At 40.5% G+C, this 13108-nt stretch overlaps 1 protein-coding gene across 2 annotated transcripts in view; it reads right to left on the bottom strand.

Moving 5' to 3' along the window:
- Positions 1-484: 484 nt before the first annotated feature.
- The window catches only part of LOC126428442 (zinc finger protein ZFP2-like), an 86914-nt gene continuing 74290 nt past the window's right edge, over positions 485-13108 (bottom strand). For both annotated transcript variants that reach the window (XM_050090374.1, XM_050090375.1), the window contains exon 12: positions 485-760. In XM_050090374.1, coding sequence (XP_049946331.1) covers positions 580-760 — 181 coding nt within the window. In that variant the 3' untranslated portion in view covers positions 485-579. The remainder of the gene's footprint in view (positions 761-13108) is intronic.

Here is a 13108-nt window from a genome sequence, read left to right as displayed (position 1 = left end):
TCACTAAAGGGGCACATATCGAACATTTGTGAATGCCTAAAAAAACTTTTTGAGTTTTGTATGTGTGTGCAAAGCATTGTGAAAATATCTCAAATAATAAAGTTATTGTAGAGCTGTGAAATTGCTTCAATCATTTGTAATAACCCTGTATAGTATATGCAGTAGCTTGGACTTAGAATATTTTCACAGTGCTAGCGAAATGTTCTGACCTCCCGCAGCTGCGTCGGGCTTACAAAATCACGGCGGCCCGCCAGCGGACGCACACACCTAAAACACCCAGCGTGCGCGTCCGGTATAACGTTCCGTGGACGTATGTGTGTGTGTGTGTGTGTGTGTGTGTGTGTGTGTGTGTGTGTGTGTGTGTGTGGTGTGTGTGTGTGTGTGTGTGTGTGTGTGTGTGTAAAATGGAAATTTGGATCTTAGGACAAGTGGAGAGACAAGGTTGTGGAAGAATCATAAGCCACCACTGGACAACTCTTAACACTTATGATTTTAAAAGCTCCTTTATTAGTTTGCAATGCCACTGTGGAGTGAGCTCACTCAGTGCGAGGCGGTCAGAGTGATCAGTCAGGGTCGACACTACCCGGGAAGATCCGTGATGACAAATGGCGTCAGCACAGCGGCCACCTCCGCGTGGCCCGCCACCAGCGTCACGCCCACGCCGGAGGCTGCCGGATCCACGCCACCGTCCACTGTGGCCACTTCCTCGTCCCCCAGGGAGGCGACCAGGGCTTCCAGGCTCAGCACCTGCGGGTGGACCCTGCACACAGAGATTGCAGCCACTTGAAACAGAGCAACATGGGGTTGTTCTTAAAGCACTCCTCATGGCAATATTTTCTCTTCCTTGTTTCACCTCTTTTCATTAACACTGCATATACAGGGTTATTACAAATGATTGAACCGATTTCACAGCTCTACAATAACTTTATTATTTGAGATATTTTCACAATGCTTTGCACACACATACAAAAACTCAAAAAGTTTTTTTTGGCATTCACAAATGTTTGATATGTGCCCCTTTAGTGATTCGGCAGACATCAAGCCGATAATCAAGTTCCTCCCACACTCGGCGCAGCATGTGCCCATCAATGAATTCGAAAGAATCGTTGATGCGAGCTCTCAGTTCTGGCACGTTTTTTGGTAGAGGAGGTTTAAACACTAAATCTTTCACATAACCCCACAGAAAGAAATCGCATGGGGTTAAGTCGGGAGAGCATGGAGGCCATGACATGAATTGCTGATCATGATCTCCACCACGACCGATCCATCGGTTTTCCAATCTCCTGTTTAAGAAATGCCGAACATCATGACGGAAGTGCGGTGGAGCACCATCCTGTTGAAAGATGAAGTCGGCGCTGTCGGTCTCCAGTTGTGGCATGAGCCAATTTTCCAGCATGTCCAGATACACGTGTCCTGTAACGTTTTTTCGCAGAAGAAAAAGGGGCCGTAAACTTTAAACCGTGAGATTGCACAAAACACGTTAACTTTTGGTGAATTGCGAATTTGCTGCACGAATGCGCGAGGATTCTCTACCGCCCAGATTCGCCCATTGTGTCTGTTCACTTCACCATTAAGAAAAAATGTTGCTTCATCACTGAAAACAAGTTTCGCACTGAACGCATCCTCTTCCATGAGCTGTTGCAACCGCGCCGAAAATTGAAAGCGTTTGACTTTGTCATCGGGTGTCAGGGCTTGTAGCAATTGTAAATGGTAAGGCTTCTGCTTTAGCCTTTTTTGTAAGATTTTCCAAACCGTCGGCTGGGGTACGTTTAGCTCCCTGCTTGCTTTATTCGTCGACTTCCACAGACTACGCGTGAAACTTGCCCGCACGCGTTCAACCGTTTCTTCGCTCACTGCAGGCCGACCCGTTGATTTCCCCTTACAGAGGCATCCAGAAGCTTTAAACTGCGCATACCATTGCCGAATGGAGTTAGCAGTTGGTGGATCTTTGTTGAACTTCGTCCTGAAGTGTCGTTGCACTGTTATGACCGACTGATGTGAGTGCATTTCAAGCACGACATACGCTTTCTCGGCTCCTGTCGCCATTTTGTCCCACTGCGCTCTCGAGTGCTCTGGCGGCAGAAACCTGAAGTGCGGCTTCAGCCGAACAAAACTTTATGAGTATTTCTACGTATCTGTAGTGTGTCGTGACCATATGTCAATGAATGGAGCTACAGTGAATTTATGAAATCGCTTCAATCATTTGTAATAGCCCTGTACAATAGTTATTTTGTACAACTAACTTCTTGTTCAAGCAGAATTTCATTATTCACTGTTAGGATTGCCACAGGTTCTGGAACTCAGGGAATTTCAAACACATCAGGAAAATCAGGGAAATATCAAGCACATTTGGAAAACAAAAAGGCTGGAAAAATCTTGTTGTTGTCTCAGTAGATGAAATGGTTCATTTACTGAGGTGTCACGCATCATCGCTCACTGGGTGCAGCTGAGTACATGCGTCATTTCCCTACTCCCTCATCACTACTGCTACTCTCCTTCCTACCATCCCCATCAGCTCTCTCCTGAAACTTCCTGGCAGATTAAAACTGTGTGCCCGACCGAGACTCGAACTCGGGACCTTTGCCTTTCGCGGGCAAGTGCTCTACCAACTGAGCTACCGAAGCACGACTCACGCCCCATCCTCACAGCTTTACTTCTGCCAGTGTCTTGTCTCCTACCTTCCAAACTTTACAGAAGCTCTCTTGCGAACCTTGCAGAACTAGCACTCCTGAAAGAAAGCATACTGCGGAGACATGGCTTAGCCACAGCCTGGAGGATGTTTCCAGAATGAGATTTTCAGTCTGCAGCGGAGTGTATGCTGATATGAAACTTCCTGGCAGATAAAAACTGTGTGCTGGACCGAGACTCGAACTCGGGACCTTTGCCTTTCGCGGGCAAGTGCTCTACCATCTGAGCTACCGAAGCACGACAGATGTTCGCAGGAGACCTTCTGTAAAGTTTGGAGGGTAGGAGACGAGGTACTGGCAGAAGTAACTCAATGAGGACGGGGTGAGAGTCGTGCTTGGGTAGCTCAGACGGTAGAGCACTTGCCCGCGAAAGGCAAAGGTCCCAAGTTCGAGTCTCGGTCGGGCACACTGTTTTAATCTGCCAGGAAGTTTCATATGAGCACACACTCCGCTGCAGAGTGAAAATCTCATTCCAGCTCTCTCCTTCCTACCACCCCCATCAGCTCGCAGTCAGTGCTGCCACCTCTTCTTGCCGCCAGCCTAGTAGCTGCCGACGAGAGGCGGGGAGGCATGAGGAGTGGTTTGTTCGGATATGATTATCAGAGATTGTAGGTACAGTGACCGAAGACGGCAGTCATGAGCGATTGTGTGAATGTGTGTGTGTGCGCTCCCGTTTTCTGACAAAAGCTATGCTTGAAAATTTAATTGTTAGTGTGAGATCGACTTTTCTATGAGCCTGTCTGCGGCTCAGCAATCCTCTTTACGGTGAGTTGCTACCTATCTACATTATTATTGATTCTCAAAATATTTGAACAAGTTATCTGTTGCACGGATCGATCACCGCAGTCTCATCCACAAGAGTGGATTTCCACAACGGGCCAAAGCCACAGACCATTTCTGTGGGTATCTGTAACGGATCGGGCTTGCCGATTTGCCGATCTGAAGCCGTTCGGTTCTCACTAATGTGCAGGTCCTGCCTGTCAGATCTGGTCTCACCAATCTGCCCACTGGCTGCATCTATCTGTGTGTGCCATAATGCTGCGGATTTTCATGATTTATCCATGGACCCAGGACTGTGGTGCTCCTCAGCAAGCAGGAGGCCATAGGTGCTGGATTTCAGGAATTGCGACTGTCTCACCACAATTACTTTGTACAGTGTGGCGTTTTATAGACTTTTTTGGTCTAGTACATTTTGGCACTTCAAAAGTAGTTTATATGTTAGAAAGTATGGACAATAAGAAGAAGAAAATTGTGTCAGTTGCTTGCAGTTTGTATGCTATGTGTTCATATATTTCTCGAAAGAAAAATCGCACGACACCTGTAAAATACGAGAGGCATTTGGAAAGTTCGTGCAAAGCCTAAGAGATGGCACCACCGGCGTGTATCAAGGTCATGTTTACTTAGTAGCATCTTTGGAAAGAAACGCACACCAAGTTTCAGCCAGATTGGTCTATTTCTTTGTGTTTGGCATTCGCATGAAACAAGGACGTCGAGTGATTGCCAAAAACTGGACGAAAAAGAATTTCGAGTGGTGATTAAACATTACTTTATGAAAGGCAAAACACCTCAGGGGACTAAAGAGAAGCTTGCTAAACATTACGGTGACTCTGCACCTTTGATTAGAACAGTTAATAAGTGGTTTCAAAATTTTCGGAGTGGTCATATGGGCAAAAGTGCTGCTGAACATTCTGGACGCCCTGTGGAGGTTACAACTCCAGAAACCATTGATAAAATCCATGATATGGTGATGGATGGCAGAAAAGTTAAGGTGCGTGAGATTGCTAGTACTGTGGGCATCTCGAATGAATGGGTACATAATATTTTGCATAAACATTTGGACATGAGAAAGCTAACCACAAGATGGGTTCTGCGACTGCTCATGCTTGACCAAATACAGAATCATGTGAAGTGTTGCAAGGATTGTTGCAGCTGTTCAAGAAGAATCCGCAGGACTTTAAGCATCGTTTTGTCACTGTGGATGAAACATGGATACATTACTATACTCCTGAGATAAAACAACATTCTAAACAACGGGTTACCAAGGGAGAATCTGCACCAAAAAAGGGGAAGACCATTCCTTTGGCTGGAAAGGTTATGGTGACTGTCTTTTGGGATTCACAAGGGATAATCATCATCGACTACCTGGAAAAGGGTAAAACTATTACAGGTGAATATTATTTATCGTTACTGGACCTTTGAAAACCGAGCAGCAAGAGAAACGCCGGTGACTGGACCGCAAAAAAGTCCTTTTCCATCACGACAATGCACCAGCACACACCTCAGCAGTTGTGGTTGCAAAATTAATGGAAATAGGATTCCAACTCATTTCACATCCCCCCTATTCTCGAGACTTGGCTCCCTCAGAATACACTTTGTTCCCCAATATGAAGAAATGACTGGCAGGACAAAGATTTTATTCAAATGAGGAGGTGATTGCAGCAACTAATAGCTATTATTCAGATTTTGACAATTCCTATTATTCGGAAGGGATCAACAAATTAGAACAGCGTTGGACGAAGTTTATAAGTCTAATAAGGAGACTATGTCGAAAAATAAAAAAGGTTTACCCCAAACACGTAAGTAGTTTTTATTTTTGCACGGACGTTTCAAACGCCCCTCATGATAGATATAACACAGTGGGTAATAACTGACAATAACGAACATAGTAGAACCAAAATTTTACTGCTGGTCACCTACAGTGTTGCTTTACATAATTTTTCCCCCTTATACACTTCTTTATTTCTGAAAACAGTGAAGGTATTTTAAATCCACCTTGTGACTCCATGTAAATGCGTATTTTTGCCACCAAATGTGTTTTGTTTTATTGAAACAAAATATCAGTGGTATTAATAAAACACATACACCATTGGCTTGCTTTTGCCATCTAAAAACAGTTCATTACAAAAGATGTTGATGTTAGTACTTGAGATTTTGGCTCACATCAGAAAACGCCATCCGCTCGCAAGGTTCTTTTAGATATTTCCTCACTGAACTATTGTTTCTTGTACCACAGCTGCAAAGACAGATTGTCGATTTATATCTTAACTTATCCTTTTGCTCTCAAAATTTGTCAGAAAAATGCTAAAACTTGTCTGGAAATTGGGGAAATATCAGGGAACTGCACTTGGGGAAACTTATGGTAGCCCATTGCTGATGACAATAGTATAGTTTGTTCTTATAGAAACATTTTATTTACAGAATGTCTATGATTTATAAGGGACAGTCAAATGAAAATCAGATAGATGGCGAAAAGTAAGTAAACTATTTATTACTTCAAAAGTAACGGCCATAATTGTTAGTACATTTATATTACAATGATACAAGATGGTAACCACCTTCACGGAAAAATGTTTGCAATTACCTTTGGAATTACAACTGTGCACAGAGATACCCCTCTTCATCCAAAGTGAATCCACGGCCACTGACATCTTTTGTCAGGACTCCAAGAATATGGGAACTGCATTGGGAGAAACTTCTGCAACATATCTGAAACAACCTCGGCGACATCTGGCCAGTCATTTTGTTGGCAGGTTGTTTGACTATGCTGCAAAAATTTCACTGGGAAGCCCTTACACATCCTCTATATAATCCCAATCTCTTCCCATGTGATTTCAACATTTATGTAGTTATGAAGAAAGAATTTCGTGGCTGTCGATTTGCTTTGGATGAAGACGGGCACGGTTGGGTACTATCGAGGTTCCATAGGCAACCGCGAACATTTTTCCGTGAAGGCATTGACCATTTTATCTTACAGCGAGATAAATTTATTAACAGTTATAGGAATTACTTTTGAAATAATAAACAATTTACTTATTTTTTTCCACATGTCTCGTTTTCATTTGACTGCCCCTTATAGTATACCTGCAAGTCATGTAAATGTCAGAATTCAATTATGATGTAAACTGTTTGCTTCCAGATTGAAAAGCTTATTTGAAAGTTCTTCTTTTCCTCTTTCAAACAGTCAAAAATTATGTAAAATTTATGCTATCTTTCGAGCTTTTTACTCTTTGTCTAATGAAAGCACACACATACATACTATATCACACAGACACCCAAAATGGGCACAACTTTGGCCACAGTGACGCTAACTGTTGATTAGTGAGAGCAGTTGCAAGGGTTATTGTATTTATTCGAATCTAAGCCGCACTTTTTTTCCGGTTTTTGTAATCCAAAAAACCGCCTGCGGCTTAGAATCGAGAGCAAAGTAAGCGGAAGTTTGAAAAATGTTGGTATGCGCCGCCATAACTAACTTCTGCCGTCGAATATATGTAGTGCTACATAGGCATGCTTTGCAGGCACAAAGATAAATACTGGTGCCAAAACCTCTGCGTCAGTAAATAAATTTTAAAAAAAGGTGGAAGACGAGTTTTTTTTCTACGCCCTGAGACTGGCTAGACTGTTTGGGATGTTTATCAATATGGCCAACTCTATGTTCTGAATTTTTTCCTACCTGTGACAAGTGATGGTTGCTAATAGGAACTTTTATGAATACCTGCAGTATTCTCCTCACCATAAGAATAATACAAATGTAAATATTTTGCCATGTATTTTCTCGTGTTTGCTGCTATCTCATTTAAATCCTGTCTGCCTAATAAACTACGAAACTAGAGTGAGACGAGGGAGGGAGGGAGGGAGGGGGGGGGGGAGGGGAGGGGGGAGAGAGAGAGAGAGAGAGAGAGAGAGAGAGAGAGAGAGAGAGGAAACAGGTTAGACACATCATTCTACTACAGGTGATTGCTTCCTTTTCTTTCATTTTATGTACTATTCCATTTGTCAATTTCTATTGTTATTTTTGTGTTCCACAATGTTCCACTCTCCAAAAAGTAATTCTTTCAAAAATTTGGTACAATAGTTTTATAGCTTCAACTTTTCTATTTCCAAAAATATCTAGAGTTGCTTATATAACTTGTTAGTTTGTTAATTATTACAATTAGAAAATTTCACTTTTTCAAAACTTTTTGATGAACTCTGAGAATTCCTGCACACGTTAAAAACTGCTCTCCCATAAACAAGTACTGACAATTTTTCTATTTGCTAGTAGTACAGCTCTTGATTAAATAAACTTACTTCACTACCTGTTATACCTATATCTTCTTTAAAATTTCACATCTTTTATGTTGATATCTGAAATGAAATAGATTAGTATTCTACCAAATCGTAGTTTGTTTAACGTGCACAACTATAAATATTTGTGTGGTCACGGCTTCAGATAGTCAGCACCTGGGAGTCACAATGTGTAAATCTAAGTGAGTCATTTTTGGACATTCAGAGTGTGTAGTTATTGTATCACGTTCACAGCAAATCTAATAATTTGTGCAGTTGTATTGTCGAGTATTGCCACTTGTGAAAATTTTGAACATACTCAGAGTTTTTGTAGCTTACTGACTTGTGCAAAGATAGTGATATCCAGCAGTTTACAAAGCTGATGTGTGTGTGTGTGTGTGTGTGTGTGTGTGTGTGTGTGTGCACGCGTGCGTGCGCATGTGCACAACTCAATTATATGGAGTCACTGCAGTAAGAAGGGTCAATATGGAGGTGTGACAGAATGGCAGAAAGGAACTATCATGCTTGAACTGACCACACCATGAAGAAAGCTGCCCGATTTGTTGGTATATCAACATGGATTGCCCAACGTGTGCACAAGGAATGGAGTATCACTCAGGGCCCTGCAACGCAGTACGAGTACAGAGGTCGGAAAAGATTCTAACCGACAGGGACCAGAGATGAAGGTAACACATTGTCAGTGATAATTGGTTTCAAAGTCAACAGGAAATGCTGCTGCTAGTGAATGGAGGTCCATCTCAACCACTTTCTGACTGAAGGCAACCGCATGCAGCACCACTGCTCACAGTGGCACATACAGGGGTTGGACGAAACCGTGGAAACACCAAAATCTTAATGCATTACCATGCTTAATATGTTGTAGTGGTAAGCCCATGTGAAATCAGCCAGCAGTCTGATTCTTGACAACTCAGATTTTCATTATTTTTTGTACATTTGAACTAGTAGTTGTTTGCATGAAAAATTCCAAATTAAAAATTTTTCAAACCTTCATTTTTGAATGATCAATTATGTGATTTTTGAAAATTTTTAAATCAGAACTTTTTTGTTTTGAAAAACATATTTACATTGGTCACAAATTACTTGTTAATGTATGTGCCAAATTTAATGATGGTTGTGGTGTGCATACTGTAAGACCTTCAGTACACACACCATCAGATTATTTGACTTGTCGCTCTAACGAAGTAGGCGAGAGTCAGCAATATGTCTCGTGGTCTTATCGTGGCATGTTTATCTTCTGCCATTAGGACAGACGATAGAAATCCCACTTGCACGCTTAGAATAGCAGAGTGACGGTGACCAACTTTAAGCAGAACTTGATTAATTTTCACACACATTTATTAAAATAATAAAAAGCATAAAAATTACTTAACTTGGTTCTGGATGCTATTTACAATTGACAATCTGAAGTTCCTTTGGTATTGGTACGTTAATCTTATTCTCACATATATCTCTGATACTTGACAAAAGTGTCTATACATTTATCTTCATGGCTATGTACAGGAATATGGTAATCTTATTGGGCACAGACTGAAACTTGACTAGACTGGTACAGACAAATCTAGAACTAGTACAGACTGTTGCAGACAAATGCAGACTGCCTAATCGGAGGTCTGTACACTCGTTATAATACCTCGCGCGTTCATATATCACTGCGCGAGTGTGATCCGCGAGGAGAAAAGGTTCTACGTTAGCAGCAATCTCATTGGCTGCGTTACCTATTAATATGCGGATCGGCGGAAGCAGAATTTGGTCCGTCTCTATGGCAGCGCCATCTCGTAGTGCGGAGATGGATGAGTGCTGCGCCTGCGCTCTTGTGCTTAGTGGGGCGCGCTCTAGTGGGAGAGTTGTGTACGCGCTGACTACGTGGAACTATGTACACAACAATGGTGTTCCAGTGGAACATATTAAAATAAATTTCACTTAACAGGTCAGCGCAACACCTACTGCATAGTCTGTAGGGCTTTGAACTTGTTACTGAGAAGTAATATGTCAGAAACCAAATAAGACTGTCAAATCATAATTTTTGATTGAGTGACAACCAATTGATTACATTATTTGAATCATACACTTAAATTTAAATTCACATTTGGTCCTTACCATGTTGACTGTGAAGATATTTTAGCACACACCATAACTCACGCCCAAAGAAGTCTATGAATAATTTACTCATTTATGCCTTTGTTTCACAAATACATTAACATTATTAATTCAGCAATCATGTAGCTGTTATTATTTAGAAACATGTTGTTTGAGAACCTTGCAAAGAAAAATTTTTTACTCATCTTCAACAAGAAAGATGTTATGGTTATCCACTAACAATCTTATTACAGTGTAAGATCCTACATTGCTGTTTTCTTTGTAATAACATAACCCAGTTCTCCCAAACGATAATGACAGGTTATCGTTGTAACAAGACGCTCTTTTACAATATAATCTAAGCCTTTTTGCAGCTCTTCATCTGAAAGTCTATACGTCCTTCCAGTGACTGTTGCAGGATTTAATTTACAAAGTATGAATTTTTTTATTGTAGTCAATTTATCTGGTCTTCTTAAGTATGAAAAATAAAGAGCTGGTCCACAAGGATGTACAAATATAAGGTTTACTTTTACTTTTTCATCTCTGGATAGCAAAGAAGACATCCACCATTTGTTGTCAAAGGCACAAGCAACAAGTCCTGTAATCTGTTCACAAGCTGCAGCATCTGGACACATGAATTTTATGAACATCAAAATCATTAAAATTGAAAACAATTTCTGCTTTACATTTGTCTCAGCTCCTACGAATAAATGCATGATACTTCTGCATGCCAGTGACTGTTATGGCTTTATAAAATCTGTTAGTCAAGTTCATTTTTTATGCTGCATCCTCATTCTTTGTCACATAGAAGTGACTGATGAATACATGCTTTACCCCACTGAAACAATTGATCATGTTGTGCTTCAACAACTGATTAATTCGAATGTTAAGAAAGTTATTTGGTCTTTTATTTTATGTGCATAACACCCAATGGTTTCATTCTATATGAACATCCTCACGTGACAAAGTGGCACATATCTGCCAGTGTTACAAAGAGTTAAAATGCTTTATTTCCCAATAAAACAGTGAACCGCTCATGTCGGAATACAACAATTGCAACATTCCACTTCATTGGCTGTGCTTAATACTTGTCATGTTCGGCGATTAAGCACTTTAAATCATGATGCCTGTTCTTTTGTGCTACTTTATCCCCTGAGGAGATGTTCTTAACGAGTTACACACGCACACAACAAGCTGGTCCTATACACTCAGCAGTGCTCTGCTAGTTTTATCTCAATTCATCTCTACTGAACTGAATTACTGTCAATAGAAGTGATTGTTTTTGTTTCACTTGTTACACACACACACACACACACACACACACACACACACACACACACACACACCACACCACACCTCTGTTGCTCTGCAAATACGAACTACAGTAAATTAAAAGTTATATAAAGTGAAAACTGCATACTATCTCTTACGTTATTTATGTTTTATATGACATAGTTTAGTACAGATTTTAAATGGCAAACTAGAGTATGCTTAATTAGGACTCAATAATTTCATTTTAGTAATACTGTAATGAACCAGCTTCCAAACTATGTGCAGTTGAGATACATTTGACAATACGAATAGCAGTCAAATAAAATTTATTCCATATATTCCCTTTGGAATACCATCATGAAATTTGGCACGCACATTCAAAAATATTGAATTATTGGCATACATTTTTTCAAAACAAAAAAACATTCCAGTGTGGAAATTTTCAAAATTTAAGTTTTTTTTAGGAAACTGTAGCATTTTGATGAATTTTGTCAAACAGCACACATTTCTAAAGCCTATAATAAATTTTTAAAGCCTGTAATAAACTGAAACAATCTGTATATATTTCTGGCCTGTACATCAAATACTTTTTGGGATATGGTGCTCTAAAGTTTCAAAACATGGCAAAAATTACAAAATTTCAGAAACTTTAAAAATTAATACCTCAAAATGACCAAAAAATATTTTTAATGTCCAAAAATCTTTAATTAAATTACAAATTCCTAAAGTAACAAGATTCCAATTTATATTTTTATTGGTTGACTTCACATGGAAGAATCCCGTTGGCATTCAAAACAATTTCCAGTTATCTCAGAATGGATGAATACACGTCCTCTCTGGTATTCAAGGGAATTTTTTACGATTCTACCTGAAAAATAGGAGCAAGTCCACGGAATGATGATGGAGGTGAATAGTGATCATGCACCCTTCTCTCCAAAGGCTGAATAATATTGAGATCTGATGACTGCGATGACCAGAATGGATGTGACAATTCATCCTCATGTTCACAAAAGCAGTCCTGGATGATACGAGTTGTGTGAATTGGAGCAGAACAGACATTCTACTGAGGGATGGACCTCCCCACATAAACCAGTATGCGACCTTGCATAGTACTTGTGGGCCCTGCGGAATATCACAATATGGCTGCCCAAACTATCATCGAATCTCCGCCACGTGTCAGTCTTGGGATGTGAACTCAGCCACAAGTTGGGAACAGTGAGAAAAAAGACCCATCCGACCAAATTACTCTATCTATGGTTGACAAAGGCCTTAATGGCCAAAAGTTATAAATGTGAGAGTATCTTTTTGTTTGCCTATCTGTGACTCAGCATCTGCACTATATAGTAAGTAGCAACTTTCTTCCTCACTATATAGTAAGTAGCAACTTTCTTCCTCATAATATTGTTACATTCCATCAAGGATTTTCCACTGATCCATAGTCCAGGTTTTAAGACTTCAGCACCACATTTTCCTGTTACAAGCATTTGCACCATTGGTGAGTGCTTTCGAAATTCCAGGTCACCCTGTAATTTCCAGCTTATGGAGTTCCCTTCATGTTCTGTTTGGCACTGACAGGGTTAGAAAGTGTGACATTCAGTTCTACAGCAACTTTTACAGCTTTCATCTTCTTATTTTTTGTCACAATCCTCTTCAATGATCACGTGCCATGATCACTCAACATGTACTTTACTATGATTAAGACTTAGCAGATGACATTTCTCCAGTTTCCTTGGATGTGGTTCAAATCTTTGATATGGTGCCTCTTGAAACACCAAAGGTTTTGGCTGCCTCGGTTGGCTTACCATATGAGTACCAACAATTAATCCACGTTCAAATTCATTTAGCTCCAACATACACTATATGATCAAAAGTATCCGGTCACTTGGCTGAAAATGACTTACAAGTTTGTGGCACCCTCCATCAGTAATGCTGGAACTGAGTATGGTGTTGGCCCACCTGTTACCTTGATGACAGCTTCCACCCTCGCAGGCACATGTTCAATCAGGAGC

Source organism: Schistocerca serialis, chromosome 12 (genome assembly GCF_023864345.2).
Source record: "Schistocerca serialis cubense isolate TAMUIC-IGC-003099 chromosome 12, iqSchSeri2.2, whole genome shotgun sequence".
Taxonomy (NCBI): Eukaryota; Metazoa; Arthropoda; class Insecta; order Orthoptera; family Acrididae; genus Schistocerca; species Schistocerca serialis.
This window is presented reverse-complemented; position numbering and strand designations above follow the sequence as displayed.